Consider the following 22953-nt stretch of genomic DNA (forward strand, 5'->3'; position numbering starts at 1 on the left):
AATGCAAGAAAAATAATAAACAAAGAATAGTATAAAAACAATGCCTGTTATTCGATCTAATCAACTTAAAACTTCATCTTCTCCTTCAACTCCATCAATTGAACATGATACTCAATCATCACAAGTAGAAAAACAACCAAAGACTAAAGCTACTAGATCTAGAAATGGTTGTTTGGTTTGTAGGAGTAGAAGGCTAAAATGTGATTTAGGTGAGTTAAATAATTATTCACTAAATTTGTTGAAATCGTTTAATTGATATTGATTGGGTATTTATGAATTTAGGTAAACCGGAATGTAAAAGATGTGTAAATTATGGAGCAGAAGTAGGTATTTGATGTTTTCTTTCATAGGCCATAAGTCAAAGAATTCGTGAATAGACTAATTTCATGATTATTCTCTTAGTGTGTCTATCCAGAGAAAAAAGCTTTTAATCCTAATGCAGTAGCAGAGAAATTAGCAAAAAGGCATAAAAAGTCTTCATTTATTCAAGATCAAGATCAAGATCAATCATTAGATATATTAAAAAATGAAGATCAAGATATTCAAGATAAAATTGAATCCAAATTAAATTCTCAAATTGATATTGAATCAAATGTATATATATCTCCTCAAGCTATATCTTCAACATCTTTTAATAATCAAACAATTTCACAATCTATAAAATCACTTTCACCTATAATTTCTACAAATAATATAAATAATACTGGACAACCTGCATGGTTACTTCATCCAACACATAATGTACAACAAATGGATGCTGTTGAACTTTTAATGGCATTATGTAGAGATACTAGAATGGGTCAATTCTTTGGTGGACCTTTAGATCCTCCTGAATTTTTAAAAAAACTTTTTCCAGTTGAAGAAGATTTGAGATGTGTAAGGTTTTTTTTGTCATTTGTTGATATCGATTAATTAAAGTTAAAATTCGCTAATTATAAATCATGAATTATATTACAGTTTCATCACGCTTTGACATATTCATTATCTATCTTAGTAGTTGAAGAAGAACCAAATCCATGGGTTGAACATGTTGCAAGATTGTTCTTAGTTCCTACAGGGGAAGCACCATTAAGTTCTGAAGCGTTAAAACAAGGAATGTTAGCTATGGGAGCAATTCATCTATCTGTGTAAGTTGCTCAGCAGAAGGCTTTTCCTCTCTTGAGAGCCAAAACAAAATATTTCTGACCACAAGTACGACATCAGTCTCGAAGCTAGAGGTTCGGTATCTTCCTCATCTGGACGCACGAGAGAATTAGGACTGGCTTATCGATGGGAAGCTGTAAAATTGTTGAGGCAAGCTAAGAATATACAAGAGGAAATCATGTCCGATGCTTTCTTCGCGGCTACTGTAATTGTGAATTTCGATGATGTGAGTGCATCAATCTGGACGGGCTAGCTTTAGGAGACCCATTTACTATCTGGCAGAAATAAGCTGATTCAGTGCTTTCCTTAGGTACTTGGAGCGAATCCACATTGGAGAGAAGTCGTTAGATTAGGATTATTGGCTGTACGGAAAAGAGGAGGATGTGAACAAATGTTATTCCCTGATAATCCTTATCCTGATCACCCCTTGTCATCGATGACTCCCGCATCAGTACCTGACAAACCTGTATCACCTTTGCTGAGGTGTCTGATCGAGAGTATGGTTATCAGTGACGTTGGTCGTGAGTGTCGTATCACCTAACTGAATGGAGGCAGACCATTGAGCTGATATTTGATTTGCATCTTGCAGGATCTCTGTCGACTGGGGATCCGACTGTCGTCTTGACTGATTCTTCAACTTGGTGGGAAAGATTAGCTCCTACTGATCCATCTGAACATGATGTGAGTGATTTCTTCCTCTCTATGGAGTCATGGAGTTGTAAGGCTTATATATCCGATTGATACATAACATAGTCATGTGAAAGTACTTGGGGAATGCATAGATCAATACCAAGATTAATGACAAGAGTAATTAATTTAACATGGGAATCACAAGATTTAGAAAGACAATCTTTTTTCGATTATGAAGGTGAAATACCTTTTACAAGTTCAAATGAAACTTCAAATATTGCAATAACATGGTTTGAAGAAAAAAAAAGATGGAGACAAAGTTTAAAATTTAGAATTAATGAATTAAGAAATGATATGTCAAATTGGATTTTAAATATTCCAAAAACAATTTTAAGAAAAAGAACAAAAGATGGTAGTTTAGCTACATGGCATTCTTTTCAAATTTTAATTTTAAGAGATTTATTAAAATTACCTAGAGAAAATGAAATTATTCAAAAATCTGCAGATACTGTCTTAGATATTTGTAGTCAAGTTGGAGATAAAGTTGAATGGATGAATTTTGTTAGTGTGCAATTTTTTAACTTTTTTCAACCTTAATATATTTTATGCTGATGATATTGAATAGTCTCTCCTAATCACTATAACTGCACTTATTACGCCAATACAAAGACAAAGAGCAAGAGAAGTATTAAGATGGTTTAGAGTACAATGTTGTTATGAAATTGATGTACTTGAAAGTGTTGCTGAAGAATGTTGGAAGAGGATAGATGATGGATTAGATGATGAGGCTTGTTCATGGAGAGAAATATTGTTAGAAATGGGATGTACAGTTTTACTTGGTTAATCATCTTTTTCATATATAATGTACATTATCAAATTGATATATACGATACAAAGTTCAAACGCGATACGGATAAACATAAATGAGTGATCACGATCAATACGTCTTTTTCCACCTTTTTTGCGTTTTGGTGGAGCTTCAAGCTTATCTTATTCTGATCATCATTATCGTTGGATTCCGTCAATTACGTTTTTGATTCCCACTATTATTACTTGTCTTCTTATGCCCTTGTTCTCTTAATACCAAAACAAAAGAAAACGTCATTTGTACTCGTGTTATACACGCTTGTTAAGGGTAAAAGATTAATAAAATAACTTAATATTCTATTCATAACCGGTTAATTCAGGATCGTCAATAAAATAATTATGATTGTTATTGAGTTTCCCATGATATGAAACGTGTAGAAATATCCTGAGATCAATATATAAACAAACATCCATTCATTCATTCTCGACGATCACATTCATATCACTTCAAGGCAAGTGAAACCAGATCAATATCGTAGTATTTTACCTTTTAGGAAAGCATTACACAACAAAATGTATCTTCGAGTTTGATTTCAACTATCTAAAAAGCCGCACAACCAGAAAAGTACACTAAAATCAAGCTAAGACAAGGAAACAAGGAAAATAGAGGCCTTTCTTCTCGGCTCGATTGTTTCCCATAAAATCAATAGTATACCACGTACATCTCTATGAACAGTGTCAGGTGAACAAAGTGAGTTTAGAGTTTTTTTTATTTTAGTTTGGTTGGTGTCTTTCTAATTCCTTTTTTACCTCAATAGATGTCAGCTTTGTTACCTTCCAAGATACTTGGAGTGACTACTTCAATTGTTTCACCTACTAATTCTTCAACATCATCATCACCTGAATTAACTGAAGAATTGCGAAAATCTTTATCACCTCATGATGGTGCACCTTTAACAGGAGATCCATCCTTAATACCTTCAAAATACATTATATCACCTAAAAACGATTCTAGATTTCGATCATTATCACCTGAAATTACATCAGGACAAACATCTTCATTCAATACTCATCCATCACATTTATCACCTTCTTCCTCTTCTAAATCATCTCATCCACCTCCTATACATTTGACTAGAGCACCACCTTCAACATTATTAGATGCACCTGCTAGAGCAGCTATGAGTTTACCTAATGGAATAACAGCTCACGCACAAGCTAGAGCATTTAGAAATTCAAATGAAGCTAAAACACCAGAATATGAAATTGATGAAGAAGGAATAGGATATCAAAGTAGAAATAATACTGATAGTAATGGACTAAATAATAGAGAAGAAAATACACCTTTATTATCACCTATACCAATTTATGGAAATGGAATTGGAAATGGAAATAATTTTAATAATTTAAATGTTAAACCTTCTTTATCAAGAAGTTCATCAACAGGATCAACAGGATCAAATAGAAGTATATTAAGAAGAATTTTTATTGATAGATCAACTACACCTACACAACATTTAACTAGACCAACTTTTCCACCACCAAATTTATCAACTTATTCACCAATTCCACATAAACCATTAAGTTTTTTATCAAAAATTAATTTATTTATAAATCAAACTATTTCTATAATACTTTCTACATATTTTTTAATTTTTGTTGTTTTATGGGCATTTTCAGCTGAATTAGCAAAAGCTTTACCTAAATGGGTTTGGCCAAGTAAACCAAAACATTTTCCTTGGGATGATGAAAAATATTGGAAAAAACAAGGTAAAAAAATTTCAAAAGATCCAAAAGATTATGCGAATCAAGTTGGAATGGATATTGAACATCAAACTATTGAAACAGAAGATGGATATTTTTTAAAGTGAGTTTATAACCTTGGCAGGATTACTTTCCCCCATCCATCGCCTACACGCAACTTCCGAACTTCTTCAGAATCTATAGCTGATCTCCCCTCCATAGAGTGCACAAAGTCATAGACCCAGAGGCTACTCCGCGTTCAGATGGCAGAGGTGAGTGACCATTATCCGGAGCTTGTGGAGCGTCTTCGCTGATACCTTCTTTCTTCCCAAGGTGGTTTCCCAGTACTCATCCTTCACGGTCTTTTCCAATCTTCCGGATCATTCGTTACTTCCGAAGACCGTTCTTTGGCATTTTGGCTAGCCAAAAATGGTGGATATCAAGTTTACCTGGGTAATACCAGAGGTATATTCGATATGGGTCATAGAAATTTTAGTAGGAATGATCCGAGATTTTGGGGTAAGTGTTTCTTCTGTGTCTGGGTGCCGATAGTCGGGAGCTAATAGCATGGTGCAGATTGGACAATTAGGGAATTGGCAATGTATGATTTACCTGCTTTGGTCGAACATGTATGTAGAGAAACCGGGTATGATAAGGTGAGTCCTAAGCCATTATTCTGTTGTCATAATTGGTATAATGCTAATCATTCCGACCAAACGCAGATCGCATTCATAGGGCATTCTCAAGGAAATGGTCTCGCTTTCATCTCATTATCACTTGGCATGTGTCCGTCATTGGGCAAGAAGTTATCAGTCTTCATTGCACTCGCACCCGCGGTCTATGCTGGACCTCTTACACATGGTTTCCCATTCACAGCACTGAATAAAATGGAATGGTCAACTTGGAAACGATTCTTCGGCGTGTTAGATTTCATCCCTCTCATGAGATGGGCATACGATTATGCACCGGCTAGGCTGTTTGCGGCATTGGGTTACATAATGTTTGCTTTCTTATTTGGCTGGACAGATGCTAATTGGTCCGTTCACTATTTTTTCTTTTGAGTGCTTGCTCTTGTGAAGCTTATGCTAATGTGATTGATGTTGATAGGCTTGGCAGACGAAAAACAAAAATGTTTAGATTTACCCCCACACCTGTATCTTCCGCATCAATCTTTTGGTGGTGTGGTAAAGGTGGATTCGCAGATCGGAAATGTACATTGGACGATTCATTAGATAGGTGGTTTGATAATAGATTCCCTCCTTTGTCGATATACCATGGTGGAAGAGATTATTTAGTATTGGCTGAACCTCTTATAGAAAGGATGGAGAAGAAAGAGAAGGATGTAAAGGTTATAAAAGTCACCAAGCTAGATAAGAGCGAAGTGAGTCCTATTTTTCATTATACGGTCGAAATATTTACTATGGTATGACTAATGCGTTGTGATCGATTTAGCATTGCGATTTTTATTGGGCCGCAGAAGCTGTAGAATGGGCTTATTTGTCTTTCATGGGTAAGTGTTTTGGTTATCTTGTCGTTATAAGTTATAAGCTAATGGTGTATTGAACCTTTGTAGACGACATTGAATCTACTCGACCTAAATATCCAGATGAAGAAGAATCACTAGCTGATGGTACGGAAACGAATATAGATGGGAATAAATCGGATTAAATTATATGCTCTTTTTCTTATAAACACATGAAACGGGTCCGAGAATTTGTTTTGTAGCGCTTTATTCATACTTTACTAGGGATTAGGATTTCAATTATAGATGATACACGATCAAAAGTACACGGAGCTTTATATTATAGATGTTGTCTTATGCATGTAGTCCGGATTGACGATACGGTTTTTCAAGCAATATACTCACTTCGGCATATGAAGAACAACGTCGTTCGGGCTTGGGATAATTCAATTGACTTATCCGCGCCATTGACACCGAATTAATGCCCTGAAAATCGCCTTTGCTTCTTGAAGATATAAAAAGGTATCCTCCACCGAGATTGATCAAATTATACTTGATCCATTTCTGTCGTCATCTTTCTTTTTGGTTTGCAGTCAGATCATCATCATCAAGACCAAAATACATACTCGATAATCAAGGATACAAGGTCTCATCAACTTAAAGTCCAATTTCGAAGCGCGAGTGGAATATAAATCATGGAGTGAGTTTTGATTATCCTATTGAACTCAACCATCTTCGTCTATTCAACTGAAGATTTCGTACTCTGTCAACACATCTTTGAACAAATGCTTCTATCGAACTACGTCAATTACTTGTCACAATTCCATGGACCTCCTTCTCTCGTTGCGTTTCTAACATTACAAACTTGCTAATTATACGTGATGATTCAGATCACTCTCACCTGAATGTACACCTTTAAAACATAAATACGATTCATGTTTTAATGCATGGTTTGAAGGATATCTTCAACCTGCTTTATCATCTGAATATCAATCATCTTCAACTGTATCTAGTGATCAAAAATGTACAGCTAATATATCTACTTCAACAACTCAAATAGACATACAAAATATTCCTGAATCTTCTTCTTCTTCTTCTTCATCAACGTCAACAACAACTAATAATCAAAATAAACAACGTAAATCAATTATAACTTCTTGGTCATCTTCTTTTCCATCTACTTCAAATAAAAGAATAAGAAATAAAAATTTAAATTCAAATTTAAATTTAAATGAACAACCAAAACAAGAAGAATATAGTTGGTTTAATAATGATAATAATGAAGGAGAAGAAGAAGAAGAAGAATTTAAAAATAATCAAATAGGATTAAATAAAAATCAAATAGAAATTGATATAAGAGGTAAAAGTAAATCTCAAATTAAAGCAGAAGAATATCAAAGAAATTGTGGAAAATTTTGGGAAGATTATCAAGGTTGTTTAAAAGTGAGTTTTTTTTTTAATTACAATCAATTTTTGTTTTATTGTATTTACAATAAATCGAAAATTAAATTGGGCGGTTTCCATCTTATCATTTTAACGATATTTCTGTACAAATCGAGAAACTTTTTCTTCCAATCTTCTCTATTCTTGATTTATTTATTGATTTTTTTTCCCCAAATTAAGAATATTTTTTTTTATACTAATTTTCTTCATTTTGGATAAATAGAAAGCCATAATTCAAAATGAATCTTTATCATCACTTTTAGAAACTGCAAGAGAAGAACATCCTTTAGGTAATTTAGATGGATTAAAAGGTACACCTTGGGATTCAAATGTTGATTTTACAAAACAACAAGAATAATGTAATTAGAGTATGAATAAGTGTATGAATAGTAAAATCAATTCAAATGCAATACATAATAATGATTATAATGAAATATGCAATACCAATCATTTAATGTCGAAATATCTTTCTTCCATTCTTTCACTTTTATTTATAATAAAAATCGATATTATCGTGCATGATCAAAATTTGGTCTTTGTCAGACTGAATATCATTGATTATAATATTTTATGATCAATTAATTGAAAATATTATGCACCAGTAGCATTCCAAATTCCAACTTCACCATCTTCACCTCCAGCAATTAAAACTTCACCATCCCAATCTAAAGCTAAAAGTCTTTCTCCTAATACTTTTCCATTCTTTGTAACTTTCCTTTCTTTTCTATTAACATTTGATACTGAGAATAAAGAATTTTTAGGTGATCTTATATCCCAAATTTGAATTATTCCTGAATATGTAGCTGATGCTAAAGTAAATGAAGATGTAGGATGTGTTTTAATTGATGGTATTGGAGATGAAGTTTGAAGAGTTAAAGATATTAATGATGTCGCTATTTTAAGTAAATGATTTAATTAGCTTGATTGTATACAGAGCTATAACTCTATCATGAAGAATGTTACATACCTTGCCTTGTATCCCAAAGACATATCGTTCTATCCATATTTCCAGTTACTAATGTACCATTTGCAGTAAATTGATCAATACATAATGCAGATTTATCAAATGGTCCTTGCTATAAAATTAAAAAGAATAAATATCAATTTTGAAAATATATAAAGAATTGAAAAAGAAAAAAAAAACTTACTCTAATCATAGAATTTATACCAGTATTAAGATCCCATCCTCTTACTGAACCATCCCAACCAGCTGACCAAATTTTTTCTTGATCAAATTTATCCCAAACTGAACCACCAATTCTACCTAAATGTCCTTTAAAATTGATTTCAGGTATTCTTCTCCAACCTCCTTCACCTGTTGAATCATTATCCATTAAACCTTCAATAGGTTCACGTGGATTTTCTTTTTCTAATTTTCTTTTTTTTTTATTTCCTTGTCCAGTTAAAAAATTTAAAGGTTCAGATGAAATTTGATGTTCATTAGGTTCTGAATTTGGTAATGTATATAAATTAAGTAAACCATCCCATGAACCTGATATTATTTCTTTACCACTTTTTGATGAAATTATTGTTGAAATTGGTTGTGTATGTCCATGTAAAGTATAAATTTCTTTTGGTAATTGTATATTATCTTCAGGAGATAAAGAAGGTATACTAAATACATGAGTTAATCGATCAATTCCACCTGCAGCTAATAAAATATCTTTTTCTTGAGATTGTGGTGATACCCATGTACAAGATGTAGCTCCTAAAGAAGTTGGTAAAGGAAGTGTATAAAGTGCTGTTGAAGAAGTTGATGCGGAAGATAAAGGTAAAATTTGAAGATGAGAGAGATAAGATGATAATAGAGTATAACTAGACACGTCGAAAACCAAATAAGCCTTGAATTCATGAACGAGCAAAGATAAAGGAATCACTTACCCTTTCCTACTTAAACTTAAACCACTAACCCAATCTTCAACTTCAATTCTACCAACTTCTTGAGGAGGTAAAGTACTTCTAACATATTCAATATCAATTGTAGTTTCTTCATCATTTCCTCTATTTTTTTTACTCCAATTTTCTAAACTACCTCTTAAAACTTGACCATTAATTAAAAATTCAAATGGAATTGGTTTTTTACCATTATCAGAATTATTTTGTAATACTTTATTTATAAGTTCTGATAATTGAAATCTTCTCCAAGAAGCTGGAATAAGATATGTTGATTGTGGAATAGCATCATTCGTTGATCTTGTGAATAAATTGATAGGTAATTGTACCACTGATCCAGTGGCAGAAGTACTTCCAGTAGATTCTATATTGATATCTGCCATCTTGAATTATGCGATGATTAAATGTTGATTATGACGGAGAAGTATTTCAACAATATGATGAAATGCTCGTATGAGTATGAGGTTTTCGTTATTTTTGCAAGAAATTTACAAGATGCGCTAGAAATGTTGCCACGTGTTTATTCTTTTCTTTTCTTTCCGCTGGAGTGACAATTGTCTGTCTACCGTGTGAAACTTAACTTTAGCTTTGGACCGTCGGGCTTTGACCTATCTTTTGGTATATGATGAAACCAGTGATGAATTGTATTACCAAAGGAGATATCAAATAACTCAAAAGAAGGTCAAAAATCAACAATACTCTCCTTTTGGAGTCTATTCGACACCTATGAGAAATCATAAGCAAGGTCAACTTGAAAAGGACTAGCCCGCATAATGAGAAAATCAGACGGATATGACTGAAAGATAATGCACCCACCTATGGAAGGTATTCACCAAATATAGATAAAATGGTAAGCGAATATACCGATGTTGGCAATCGAAAGAAAACGAAGCGGAGCAAATTGGATAATTTCGTCACCAAACTCCCATACTACTGTCAGTGATCATTATTCGAGTGACCTCAATTTCTGGATCAGAAGAGCCAAAGAGCTGACGTGCTGCTCATTCTAGTCAGTTATGTCATACTCATTACAACTTGGATATTATTCACGTTATTCATCTCAGTTGGGGAAGTTTTATTGAAAAGAAGAGAAATTAGTAGATTCCTCGCACAGTGAGCTGTAAAAGAATTGGAGATCCGCTCCCTCAGCTGACAAAACTTGGTAGAGTAATTATATATAATATTTTATTGATTTTAACGCTCATCTCTTTGGCGACTGCTGCGAATCGATCTCCTGGCACTCCTGATCAGTCACTTGCACCCTCTATGGTACCATCACATCTCAATTATCACCGTACGCGACCTGCGGAATATGGCGTAAACAGTATTGACCCGACCACTGGAAATGTTCCAATTAACGAATTTGATGAAGACAACAACGATGACGACGATAATGTCCCTTTAAGATATTTACGAAATGAACAATGGATTACGACAAGAATCGGAAAAGATAGACCATCCCCTTTGCCCATACCTCAAGCAAGAAGCTACACGCCGCCGCCGAACTCAACAACAAGCGAAAGCGACGAGAGCGATTCGGAATATTCACCATTTCCTTTGAGCGCTAAAAGCCCGTTTATACCGACTACTGCAGTAGATGCGGGAGAGGATGATCAAGACATATTGGAAGAAACCCAAGTGCAACAAATTGCTGAAACAATAGAAGATACTACCGGGGTTGAAGCGCCCTTGTTGAGCTCAGAAGCAAGACAGAGTGAAAGTAGTAGAAGTTTGATGGCGAAGAGTAATAATGGAGAAAGTCGTTGGTGTAAGAAATGCCAGGGCTGGAAACCAGATAGATGTCATCATTGTAGACACTGTGAACAGTGTGTATTGAAGAGTGAGTTGGCGTGCATAGATATCCTCACATATAGCTGTCCAGTCCGTCAATCGATTATACACAGCTGAAATTTGGTCGTGAACAGTGGATCATCATTGTCCGTGGGTTGGCAATTGCGTGGGATATCACAATTGTACGTTGCGACCTTTTACTTCCTCTATCTTCTAACGCTGAACATCTGACCGTTGTAGACAAGCCTTTCTTCCTCTTCATCAATTACGCTTTACTTTTGGGCCTTTACGCAACCTTCCAAGCGGGCTACGAGACGTACCGATTCTTCCAAGATCCGTCTGGAGCATTACCGTATCGACCGATTCAGATAGAAGGAAACAGTACTAGTATCGACACCACTGCTATAGCAACCAATGACACGTGGAGCGTGAGTTTTGTCTTAACAAATAGCTTTTTCGTGCTGCAGCTGATAATATTATGACCTTGCCTTAGGATGAATTAGGTATATCTCCTGCCATATTCATGATGTTGACGGTCATGGGCGGATTTATGAGTCTTGCAGTAGGGGGATTGGTGGTATTTCACTGGTATTTGACTTTGTGAGTGAATTCAAATTCCTAATTTCGATACGGTAATGGAAGAGCGTTGCCATCACCATCAATCCCAAAATGCTAAAAAGAATTTAACCCGACGCTCGCAGAAACAACCAGACCACCTTGGAAAATATCACTCATGCCTATCCATCAGCACTTCTTGACGAGATACCCAAAGACGTTCAATGGAAAGCAGACTATCTACTCACACGGGACGAGCGCAGACGATTGAAATTCGAAGCTAGGGAAATCAATGTGTATAATTTAGGATGGCGCAAAAACTTGAAAAATCTTTTCCTAGGTGAAGATACTGATATAACGATTCTAGGAGTATTGGGAGCTTTTTGGCCTACTGGAAGACGAAGAAGGTATTTCTTGTCTTCGCGGGTTTTATTGTGGTACAGAGTATATGATGCTGATACCGTCTTTGAACAGGTACGATGGACGAGCGGGTCACTTCTTTGATTATAATCCTGATCATTTCGATAAATTACGAGAATTAACGCTTGAATTGAGGTGTGGAATCATCCCTCAACATCGAAAAGGACAGCAAGGTAGTCTCGAAGATAATTCGTTGAGCTTTGATGATGGGTCAATTGATGATGCTGATAACGATGGATACGAATTGAATCGGATGGAAGAGAAAGAGCTGATTGATCAGCATACACAGAACAAAGTAGGAAGTCGGAGAATGAATTGGTTTGAAGTGTGATTGTGTTGCATGTGTCATTCATATTATTCTGTATTGACTCCAGCATTGAATATGCATACCATTGTAGATGTTGTTTACATATTTGTAGAATGCATGGTTTTGCGACCCCATATTTATAAAATCGACTGAATCTCCCATACGTATAATTGAATGATTATCACTAAAACGCATAAATTGCCCGAAATGACAAAAAGACAAAAAAAACACCCGGTTAAGCCAATTTGATGATCCGCGTTGCGAATTCATATTTCGCTTTTTGTTTGTGCTCTTTCAACAATTGTATTCATCATTTTGCATATTACCTTCAACACTTCCTGTGAAGTCACACATCATCAAAATGATCATGAATAAAACCTCACATCCGAGCATAAAATAAGAAGCTCAAAGATATAACAAAAATGGTTGGATTTCCTGTTTCATCATCAAGAGAATCAATCTCAAGAGAATTTTCACCTATTTCAGCATCGGCATCAGCATCAGAATCAGGATTAGCATCAAATTCAATAAATAAACGTAGAGATTCAAATAAAATGAAATTAAATAAAGAATTTGCAAGTTATCGTAATTTATTTGAAGAAATAGAAAATTATGAAAAAAATGATTTATCTAGACAATTATCTAATATAAATAATGTAAATGAGAATGAGAATGAAGAAATTGAAGATTTAGAAATTTGTAATCCTCAAGAATTTGAAGAAGAAGAAGAAGAAGAAGAAGAAACTGAAAAATTATCATCAAATGAAAAAAAGAAAAATCTTAAAAGAATTGATGGATTAAATTTTAAACCTTTTTATCAATCTGAAATTATTATTAATAATAATAATTTAAATAAAAAAAAATTAAAAATTGAAAAATCAAAAAATGATGAAAATAGAGAATCAATTAGATGGCCAATTCCAATTTTTGAATTAAATAATTATGATTCAAATATTTTTGAATTAAAAGAAATTATTAAAAATTTTATAAATCTTTATATACGTTTAAATAATTTAAAACATCCTTATTATAATTCTCCTCGAAAAATTTCAAGAAATTCTAAAGAACAAGAATCAATTAATCAATTAATTATTGATGATGATGATGATGATGATGATGATGATGATGAAAATCTTGAAATTGAAATTGATTTAGAAGAAGATAATATTTCAAAAAATCTTATTAAATCATCTTTAAATTTAATTAATAATGTACTTTTAAATTTAGCTATTATTAGACCTTCTGATATTGGTAAAAAGAGAAGAAATATGAGTCCAATTGATTGGATTGGTGTTTTAGGTGCTGCAAGTTTGGAAAAGGAATTTTTACCGTGAGTTGACCTATCATCCTACACTTAATCGCCTATCAGACAATCAGAAATTTAGCGTTGTTTGATTCCCTTCCTATGCTCATCTACCCTCTCCCTTCTCCACTCCTCCCACTGGTCTAATTTCCGTTCTACCTCCTCTGATATTCGAATCCATCTCAATACTCCTCCCATCTTCTCGCTTGTAAAACATGTTTTCCTTTTCTCAACACTTCTACAACCGCCCTATTCCAACCATCCACTCACAATATCTCACAAAATATCAGCTAACATAATTTCGCATTTGCAGCTTAGTCAAAAGAACCGATGAAAGGTTAAGGGAAATCTACAAAGCAGACGATTCTGATGGTGAGTGACTTTTCAATTTGACCAGAAACTGTAGATGATCTTCTCTTTGAGTAAATCCCAACTGATGTTTCTACCTTATGAATCTCTTAGTACTCACTCATCGTCTGAATACGCTTTATCCACCCGAACCCACACTAGCAATCAACAAGGAAAAATCAATTCTCGATGATCTGTATGATACTGTTTTACCCAAGAAAAACACTGTAATTCGTCCACATCAATCTAAAGCAGGTAAGTGTAGTGCATTATTAATGATTCTTTTAGTATTCCAAAGCAAAACAGCTAATATTCCTATCTTTGCAGAATTGGAAAGACGAGCAGAGAAAAAGCGAAAGAGGGAAGAAATGCGTAACGCAATAAAGCAGAATGAGAAACAAGTCTTGAAAATTAATCGAAATAGAAAACGAAAATAATGAACTTAATGAGATAGATACATGAAGATAAAATGACATTATCATGATTAATGCTTATATAATTTATACAAAAACGATTACCAAAGTGTATCTTATGATGTATATACAAATTTTTACAACACGAATAAAATTTAAATCTTCTTTTGAGCTATATAAGTCGACTATACAAAAATTTAACCAATAATTACAACTCTTCGAAATATTTACCTTCATTTTCAAAATTAATTACTTCTTTCCACATTTCAAATCCTATTGATCTTTTTGTTTTACGAATAGCATATTGAATTGCAGAATTTCTAATTTGATCAGGGTGAAATCTTTTATTTTCATTTATTGAATTTAAAGTTGAATTTTCAATAACTTTTTGATTATTTAAAATTTTAATATCAATTTGATTTATTTCATTAATTTCATTTTCTATTCTTTTCCTTTTTAATTTCTTTTTTTCATTATTATTATTATCATTACAAATATAAATTCCAACACCTAATTTAGGTTTACCTAAACATAATTTATCATTTTTATTTAAACCTTTTTTACGTATTGATAATTTTAATTTTTTAAATTCATCTGAACAAGGTATAATAAAATTACCAAATTTATCTTTTTCTTTATCGTTATTATTTTCATTTTCTTCATTTGATGATAATAAAATTGTAGAAGGAAAAATACTTCCTGAAAAAGTTCCAGTTGATTCAAATGAGATTGATTCTCCACATAATGGCCAAAATGGAATTTCTTCATTTCTATTAGGTAAAATAATTTTCATCATTTTACTAATTTTAATTTGATTTTCTTTTTCATTAAATCTTGATTTTAATTTCGAAGAAGATGAAGATGAAGAAGAAGAAGAACAAGAATTTTGAAAAGAAAAATTATCATATTCTTGTTGTTTTATAAAACGTTTAGCTAATATTGGTATTGAATGTGTTTGTGGTAAACTTATAGGATCAGGTGAAGGAGAAGGAGAAGGAGAAGGAGATGAAGGAATTTTTATTGAAAATGATTTTGATAAAATAGGAGGTATAGTAATCATATAAGGAGGTAATTCTAAATTTGAATCTATAAAAGTTGGTTTTTTAGGTATTAATTTAATTTGTAAATTTGAGCGTAATGATAATAAATTTTCATTAAATAATCTTTTAGGATGTTTTCTTTCATCTTCAATATGTGATAATAAAGATAAATTTAAATTTTCAAAATTTGAATATGAATTTTCATATCCTATTAATGATGTTTTTAATAATTTTTCTTTACATCCTTTAAATATACATTTTAATTCAATTTTTAAATGTTCATTTAAATAATGTTCTTGTAATTCTCTTATTGAATTTGAATAATATCGACATGTTCCCCATTGACAATGATACTATTTTCAACTCAAATAAATTCAGTTCAAATATTTTATGCATTTAAAATGAAGGAATCATTAAACTCACCAAATGGTTTGTATCATATTGATAAGTTAAATATGTATTTCGTAAATGCATATCTACATGCTATAGAAAAAATTAATAAAATCGCATAATCAGTAAAATTATTCTTTCATGTATTCATTCATTGCATGATGCATGTATATTTCGATGTTGTGCATCTATAACAAAATCAATCGCGTCTTTTTTAGTTAAAACGATTTAACTAACCTTTAATAAATTTTCATAATTTCCTAATTTCGCATTACATGAATTACCATATTGTTGATGATGATGATGATGATTTTTCGAAGAATTTCGAAAACGACAAATATAAATTTGATTAGACTTTTTTATTTTATTTAAAAATTCATTTTGTTCCTTTGATAATTCATTATCAAATTTATCAATTCCATCAATTAAGGTTAAAGATAAGTTAAATAATTTATTATAATGATTTCTATTAAGTTGATTATTATTTTTATTTGTTAAATAATTTAACCCTGAAATCGTATTTTTAGAAGAACCGGTAATATCGTTATTATAATTAAATGAATCGTTTAAATTCCTTTCGTTAATTTCGTTCGTTTTTATAGATTGATAAGGTTTGTAAGGTATATAAGATGAAGTTGAAATTATAGGTGGATTAATAGTGAACTTTTGTTGATCTTGTGAAGAAAACATTCTATCTTGATATTTTCCGTCGGGATTGGAAGATGTTTCCGACGGAACGTAACGTAAAAAGGATATTGTTGAATTAATAAAGGAAATAAAAAAAGTCAATTGCAATTTAGAGAATACGCGCAATGCGAAGGGGAAGCGATATCGCGCAAGAACGCGAATGCGCAATTGCGAGAACGAAATTTGAGAATTGAATAAAGCTGGGAAGGAAAAAGAAGCAGAAAACATCAATGCTCAATCAACCTTTATTAGGGGTTATTTAATCATGTCGCAACTCGTAAGGTCCGTTGCGTTACAGTCGAAAATTACCACTTTAGGTAAGAATGTATATTCAGGGTAAATGAAGTAGAGAACAATGCTTTGAAAATGTCCATCAAGGCATGTGGGACATGTTCCATTGTTCTGTTTCTAACAAACATCACATAATTGGAAGAAATATCATGCATACAACCTTTACACTACTTGAATGTACAACATGTGGAATGAAAAAGGTACTTGCACAGTACATACCAATATGATGTCTACTTAAAACACAGGTGCATCCTTCAAGAATACCCTTCCTTCCTCCGCTAGGACCCATTTAGCAACGGTATTGGCCGTAGACACTACAGCGGATTTCGAAAGTTGCGGTGAGACAGTCAAATAAAGCTCGAACGGTTTGGTCAACTGCGTGCATCAGTCTCATCAGTAGAGTAGAATAGAGAGACAACATATGGAGCAAGCCGAAAAGGACCATACGTACCCATGCTAAACATGCTTCATGTTCAGTACGCATATACACCAATTTGTATGTCTCGCTTTGACCGGAACGAGCATGTACAACATCGTGTAATTTTTGATATAGAGTTATCAATCTGCGATCCAGATGGATGAGGAAGATTAGCTACAATGACTTTCGCTAAAAGTACGAGGGGGAACGACATACCTCTTACGATCTATACTATCTTCTACATAAGGCGCTTCCCATTCAGGTTGGGTGATTTGGATGTACTGTCGAGATTTATAGATAAAATGAAGTAGACCAGGACATCCAATAGCGGCTACGTCAAAACATTTATGGAATCAGCTTGAGAGCAGTCGAAGAAGGCCGAAACGAACGCACAAACTGTGTAAGGATGCAATGGTATAGCATCAGAAATTTTCGATAAAGTCCTATCGACCTCCAATTTCTCAAGAACAATTGATTTCCATTGTCTCAGATCTTCAAATGCGTCTCTATCTGCACTGACGAATACTAATCCGACGTCTTCAGTCATGTAGCTAATATAAGCATGAACGAATCCCGCTGGATTGAATTTTGGGAAACATATAGGTAACCAAGTTTCGGAAGATCGTAGTGTAGCCGATGATGCAAGAGTATTCAAAAGGAGATGCAAATCTAAATCCAGAGCATCAGTTGGAACTCTTCGAGGATTGCATTCACTCACCAGAAGGATGAACAGCATGCTTTCTGGGTCGAAGAAGGGTTACAATCCGCCCGTCCGCGATCAACAGCACGTAAAGTAAATCCTTGAATTTGCTAGGTGGCATGAGTGCTGCTCCAGCTACATCTCTTGTAGCGGGATTCATTCTCAAAGGTTGCAATGTAGCTGTAAGATAGCTGAAATCGAATTGTGAATGGTCAATTAGTTTGTGGAGGAAAGTCTCGGTACCTGTGGGTTCAAAGGTGGGACATTCAGAATCACTTTACACACTGGTTGTGATTGACCTACCTTCTAACAATCTGGTCAAGTCAAAATTACTCCTTCTCTGAAATACGCGAGAGAGCTGTGTCGAAGAGACCACCGATAGTATCTGTAGGTGGATATACTCAAGGTGCGAACGAAGCTGACGGAAAGATGTTAACAAGTCATTGAGGCAAGGGATCGGTCGGCCTGACTCACCACATGCTCTGGTTCACCCCAATCGCTGATTGCGAAGAGGTATAACGGGGACTTGAGCACAAACCCGATCCTTGAATTTCCCTTGACGATGGACCTAGGATATGTCCGATCATTCAGCCGATTGCAGAGTGTTCTGGACATTGATTAATTCATACCTTATCTTGTCGTCATCTTCCTGGAATATGGATATCAGAGTCGATGCTATAGCCATTAAATTGGTGATATTATCCTCTGATGAGTCGTCATGCCTACCAAGTCAACGAAAATCAGTCATATCGCATCCAGAAACCGGAGCCGGCTTTTGGCTATTGAGGATATATGAGACACCAGCAATGTGCGTGCACGTACGAACTGAAGACGGGCTTCCCGGCATTTGTCAACACATAATAACGTCTGGCCGTGTATCGTATGACATCTATCCCAAAAAATCAGACATCATATCAAATTTTGCATGACCAAGGATAGATCAACTCACGATTGGCCGAGCTTTGAGTGATGTTGAGAATGTGAGGGTCATCCTTGGTATCTGTAATGGTTCAAAGACAGAGTATTAGCTTTTCTCCTACGGCTGCAAGACCCGAAGACCTGCGCTCTAAATGACAATACTTCACACATGCTCACCTTTTAAACCTTGCCTCGGTATCATTTTCTGGTCTCCGGTCGTTTTGTCTAGATGCTTCTGCTCCGTATCCCTTCTAACTAAATTCCTCAATCCCTTCCTCACGTCACTCGTAGATCTACTCATCTCACCTTCCGCACCTTCTTCCTCCATTACATCAATGTCGAGGGCTTTTTCTTTACCTTTTTTGCTTTGAGATGCCCTCACTTCGCTATCATCATATTGTTTTATGACCAAATTGTCGAAATTCTTACTCAGTCCCGAAGTTGGAGTCCCATCTCCAGAAGAAGGTGAAGGTGTAGTGTGTACACCGTCAAAAACTGAGACAGATTTCATAGAAGAAGCAGCTGTTGATACTGACGATTTCGTACGAACTGTCATAGCACCCGAGAAAGGATCAACATTTAGTAATCCATTTTGTGATCGTTTACTATACTTTGTAGGTGTAGAAGGTGTTGGTGATTTTGCCCTTATGTTGGGATTCGAATGAGACCGACGTCTACGATCTGTTTCTGTTGGTGGAGACAAATGAGCATCGACTGACGTAATTGAGAGTTTCGAAGTTGTTCGTGAGGGTGTCGGAGGGAAAGAAGGGATACCGCTAGATTGGGTGATGACTTGAGTATTGGAAGAAGATGAAGGGAGTTCGACATAAGATGAAGAAGGAGGAGATGAAGGCATTATTACAATTTCAGCTTCAAGCTGATCTAGTGTGACAGCTAAATTCGTTGTCCACGACTTCGCCAACAGGATGTAGGAACAATGTATACTGCTTTCAAAGTTTGAAGAAAGCGTGTACTGATGTGTTGAGACATGGTGGAGGGATCTTTAGATTAGCCGGGAGATGAGGGGATGAACGGTACCTGATAATCAATCGGCGCCTGGAATAACAATGGCGTGCTGATAAATCCGTACTCTGCAATGTACTATTTAAACAAACAAAGAACAAAGATATAAGTACCCTTCTACCACATCTCAAGTCATCATCCTCGCGTCCACTTATACCAGTTCTACGCCATGTCTGTCTCCACTACTCTTCCAGCATGGCCTCCTGCTCTCTCTCCAGAACAACATCAACAGCTAATCCTCTTGTCATCAACTTACGCCTTATCACATGGCTTCACACTTTTACCACCTCAATCAGATAATCCACCAAAATCAGCAATATCAGCCCCTTTAACACTTCTACCTACACCTTTCCCAAGAAAATTATATGAATTAGCTATTTCATTACAACCTTTATATAATGCTTTATACGCAAGGATAACACTTGATTGGGAATTTTTAGATAGAGTAATGGGAGGAAGTGTATCTAAAGTAGATTCTTTTCAAGGTGAATTATGGAGAGGTTGGAAATCAATTAGAAATGATTTAATTCAACAACTTCAACTTGGTTTATTTAGATCAGATTATTTATTACATGAATCAGCAAAGGAAGAAGAATTGAGTATAAAGCAAGTTGAATTCAATACTATTGCTGCTTCTTTCGGAGCCTTAAGTCAAAGGTCGACTGAAATGCACAAGTAAGTTCCAACAATCTTGCGAATGATCATGTTGGCCTAAAGCTTAAAAAAACATCTCCTGCAGATACCTACAAAAAGCAACAGATGGATTTTACTCGATATCTCCTCACTTGGCGAATTCAGCGAATTTCCCCCAGAATGAACCCCTGAAGAACCTCGCAGCAGGATTGGCGCAAGGTTGGAAAGCATATGATGAAAAGGATGCTATAATAATGTTTGTCGTCCAAGAGGGCGAGAGGAATGTATTTGATCAAAGATGGTTGGAATACGAACTGCTGGAGAGGTATGCGCTCTTCATCTTATCCCCATACTATCGGAATGATGTAGACTGCACGAGATGTTGACATTTTGAATAATGTAGCCACGGTATACAAGTGATCCGACATACATTCTCCGAACTCTCATCACTGGCTACGATCGAACCTACTACTAAGAAATTACTGCTCCCTTCACCTTTACTACCTTCCTCGGCATCCAAAGAGGTTGCTGTCATCTACTATAGAGCAGCATATACACCTACTGATTATCCAACTTCGTCAGAATGGTCAACTAGAATATTATTAGAAAAAAGTAAAGCTATAAAATGTCCATCAATGGCATTACAATTATCAGGAGCTAAAAAAATTCAACAAGTTTTATCTGAACCTGGAGTTCTTGAAGATTTCTTATTAGGTAAAGATAGACCTGATGTAGGATTTGGTATTGGAGCTGGAAAATTAACACAGATAGATGTAGATAATTTAAGATCATCTTGGATTGGATTATATCCCATGGATGATTCTAAATTTGGTAAAGAAGCTTATGAATTAGCTATTAAACATTCTGAAAGATTTGTTTTAAAACCTCAAAGAGAAGGAGGTGGAAATAATATTTATAGAGAAAACGTTCCAATCATCCTTAAAGGATTAGAAGCTGAAACCGAGGAAGAAGGTGAACCAAGTAAAAAAGAAGGATACATTTTAATGGAATTAATTGAACCTCCTAAAGGACTTAGAAATCATTTAGTAAAAGGAGGTGATAATCATTCGAGAAATTCGGATATAGTTAGTGAATTAGGTGTATATGGAGTTTCACTATTCGGTGGTGATATAAGTCAAAATATCACTTCGACGGCTGGAACACTATTGAGAACAAAGGGAAGGGAGAGTGATGAAGGTGGAGTAGCTATTGGTTAGTGAAATTTTGATCAAAGTTGCGTAAATATTGCTGATGAATGGCGTTTCTTTTCAATAGGTATAAGTTCTATAGATTCACCTTTATTGATAGATTAGATAATATAGAGGCAGTATAGATTGGACTTGTTCATTTACTTTGCATATGCATATCATTCCATGTCATTGAGACTACGTAAGAGCCAATGAGTACCCTGAGTCGTTTCGATGTATAGTTGAGTAGATGCCTACGGTCGAATCTGATAAACTGATCTCTCGGCAACAAGCGGCAGCGGCAAAGTTGGAACGCGTGAGGCTTAGGATCTTCGCTCTACAGGCTGACTGAAATTATCTTGAATTATTAATTTGTATACATTCAGTAGGTATCTTACTTTCATAACTTGTCAAGTCGATTTCGCCTCTAAAAGAGAACCTGAAAGATGTCTTCATCCTCCACGTCTTCTAAAATCCGACCTCCATTCACACTGAAAGTTGCGGAAACTAAAGATGAAATTGAAGCTTGTTATGATATTAGGATTGAGGGTGAATTCATATTATATATCCTTGTAATTGGAAATATGATAAATGTAGAGCTAATGAAATTTCGTTATACATATTAGTGTTTTCCGTTGAGCAGGTGAGATAATTATTTGTCGATACTAAAGCATATAAAGGATTATTGTTAATTACATCATTTAGGGTTTCCCACTAGAAACAGAGATAGACGAGTAAATACTCCTTGCAATTTTCAATAATCTACATTGAAGGCTAATTGCATTCTGATTTTATAGATATGATCCAATTTCAATTCATTTTTTACTTAGTATTTCAATTCCATCTCCACCTTTAGAACAAAGTATAAACTCAACATCATCATCATCATCATCATCATCAATAACAAATAATAAACAAACTACAGAAAAACCAATAGGTACAATAAGATATGTTCCAAAAACATCAAAATTAAGTAGATTAGCAATTGATAAAGAATTTAGAAAATTTGGATTTGGTAAAATATTAGTTGAAGGAATGCATAATTGGATTAAATCTAATTATTTATCAAATAATTTAAATATAATTAAAACAAATGATGGAAAAAAATTTATAAAAATTAAATGTCATTCTCAAGTAAGTTTATTAAAAGTCTCCATTTATCACCTATTTGGAATTACTATAACTAAAGATTGAAAATAAACAAAATAGATACCTGTTATTCCGTTTTACGAAAAATTAGGTTATATTTCTGAAGGACAAGAATTTGATGAAGAAGGTGGTAAGTCCAAATGAGAATATAATATAATAATTCAAGCTAACGATGTTTTGGCTCAATAGCTCCTCATCAATTGATGATTCATGAAGTTGAGATATGATTGTTTTTATAAACCATATGGAGTAGAAGTAA

At 34.3% G+C, this 22953-nt stretch overlaps 11 protein-coding genes across 11 annotated transcripts; 8 read left to right on the top strand and 3 right to left on the bottom strand.

Moving 5' to 3' along the window:
- Positions 1-40: 40 nt before the first annotated feature.
- Positions 41-2617, top strand: I206_101679 (uncharacterized protein; the record flags this gene model as incomplete). Its single annotated transcript, XM_070202436.1, has 9 exons — positions 41-209; positions 283-323; positions 403-876; positions 958-1127; positions 1204-1369; positions 1454-1664; positions 1733-1824; positions 1897-2334; positions 2399-2617. The coding sequence occupies 9 exons, from the start codon at positions 41-43 to the stop codon at positions 2615-2617; spliced, it is 1980 nt and encodes a 659-aa protein (XP_070058537.1).
- A 781-nt stretch (positions 2618-3398) lies between these two features.
- I206_101680 (uncharacterized protein) lies at positions 3399-5991 on the top strand (the record flags this gene model as incomplete). Its single annotated transcript, XM_019158056.1, has 8 exons — positions 3399-4447; positions 4546-4595; positions 4657-4842; positions 4900-4979; positions 5046-5359; positions 5431-5704; positions 5776-5833; positions 5897-5991. The coding sequence occupies 8 exons, from the start codon at positions 3399-3401 to the stop codon at positions 5989-5991; spliced, it is 2106 nt and encodes a 701-aa protein (XP_019008669.1).
- Positions 5992-6480: 489 nt separating this feature from the next.
- I206_101681 (uncharacterized protein) lies at positions 6481-7586 on the top strand (the record flags this gene model as incomplete). Its single annotated transcript, XM_019158055.1, has 3 exons — positions 6481-6485; positions 6676-7228; positions 7452-7586. The coding sequence occupies 3 exons, from the start codon at positions 6481-6483 to the stop codon at positions 7584-7586; spliced, it is 693 nt and encodes a 230-aa protein (XP_019008668.1).
- Positions 7587-7819: 233 nt separating this feature from the next.
- On the bottom strand, positions 7820-9504 carry I206_101682 (ribosome biogenesis protein YTM1; the record flags this gene model as incomplete). The annotated part of the gene is made up of 4 exons (XM_019158054.1): positions 7820-8121; positions 8196-8304; positions 8377-9043; positions 9110-9504. The coding sequence occupies 4 exons, from the start codon at positions 9502-9504 to the stop codon at positions 7820-7822; spliced, it is 1473 nt and encodes a 490-aa protein (XP_019008667.1).
- Positions 9505-9968: 464 nt separating this feature from the next.
- On the top strand, positions 9969-12218 carry I206_101683 (uncharacterized protein; the record flags this gene model as incomplete). Its single annotated transcript, XM_019158053.1, has 8 exons — positions 9969-10056; positions 10132-10234; positions 10288-10961; positions 11047-11094; positions 11153-11340; positions 11406-11512; positions 11614-11874; positions 11942-12218. The coding sequence occupies 8 exons, from the start codon at positions 9969-9971 to the stop codon at positions 12216-12218; spliced, it is 1746 nt and encodes a 581-aa protein (XP_019008666.1).
- Positions 12219-12616: 398 nt separating this feature from the next.
- Positions 12617-13528, top strand: I206_101684 (uncharacterized protein; the record flags this gene model as incomplete). Its single annotated transcript, XM_070202437.1, has 1 exon — positions 12617-13528. One exon carries the CDS (start codon positions 12617-12619, stop codon positions 13526-13528), a length of 912 nt encoding a protein of 303 aa, XP_070058538.1.
- Positions 13529-13946: 418 nt separating this feature from the next.
- On the top strand, positions 13947-14282 carry I206_101685 (uncharacterized protein; the record flags this gene model as incomplete). Its single annotated transcript, XM_019158052.2, has 2 exons — positions 13947-14100; positions 14173-14282. The coding sequence occupies 2 exons, from the start codon at positions 13947-13949 to the stop codon at positions 14280-14282; spliced, it is 264 nt and encodes an 87-aa protein (XP_019008665.2).
- A 184-nt stretch (positions 14283-14466) lies between these two features.
- I206_101686 (uncharacterized protein) lies at positions 14467-16378 on the bottom strand (the record flags this gene model as incomplete). Its single annotated transcript, XM_019158051.1, has 3 exons — positions 14467-15651; positions 15722-15781; positions 15926-16378. 3 exons carry the CDS (start codon positions 16376-16378, stop codon positions 14467-14469), a joined length of 1698 nt encoding a protein of 565 aa, XP_019008664.1.
- Positions 16379-16900: 522 nt separating this feature from the next.
- Positions 16901-19558, bottom strand: I206_101687 (uncharacterized protein; the record flags this gene model as incomplete). Its single annotated transcript, XM_019158050.1, has 11 exons — positions 16901-17041; positions 17118-17229; positions 17301-17415; positions 17478-17753; positions 17803-18027; positions 18088-18202; positions 18259-18352; positions 18414-18506; positions 18607-18673; positions 18734-18784; positions 18880-19558. 11 exons carry the CDS (start codon positions 19556-19558, stop codon positions 16901-16903), a joined length of 1968 nt encoding a protein of 655 aa, XP_019008663.1.
- A 336-nt stretch (positions 19559-19894) lies between these two features.
- On the top strand, positions 19895-21671 carry I206_101688 (glutathione synthetase; the record flags this gene model as incomplete). Its single annotated transcript, XM_019158049.1, has 4 exons — positions 19895-20400; positions 20465-20683; positions 20762-21570; positions 21634-21671. 4 exons carry the CDS (start codon positions 19895-19897, stop codon positions 21669-21671), a joined length of 1572 nt encoding a protein of 523 aa, XP_019008662.1.
- Positions 21672-21991: 320 nt separating this feature from the next.
- Positions 21992-22921, top strand: I206_101689 (uncharacterized protein; the record flags this gene model as incomplete). The annotated part of the gene is made up of 6 exons (XM_019158048.2): positions 21992-22094; positions 22172-22188; positions 22251-22279; positions 22343-22679; positions 22755-22824; positions 22884-22921. The coding sequence occupies 6 exons, from the start codon at positions 21992-21994 to the stop codon at positions 22919-22921; spliced, it is 594 nt and encodes a 197-aa protein (XP_019008661.2).
- Between the last annotated feature and the right edge of the window lie 32 nt (positions 22922-22953).

This window comes from Kwoniella pini, chromosome 2 (assembly GCF_000512605.2).
Source record: "Kwoniella pini CBS 10737 chromosome 2, complete sequence".
NCBI classification, from domain to species: Eukaryota; Fungi; Basidiomycota; class Tremellomycetes; order Tremellales; family Cryptococcaceae; genus Kwoniella; species Kwoniella pini.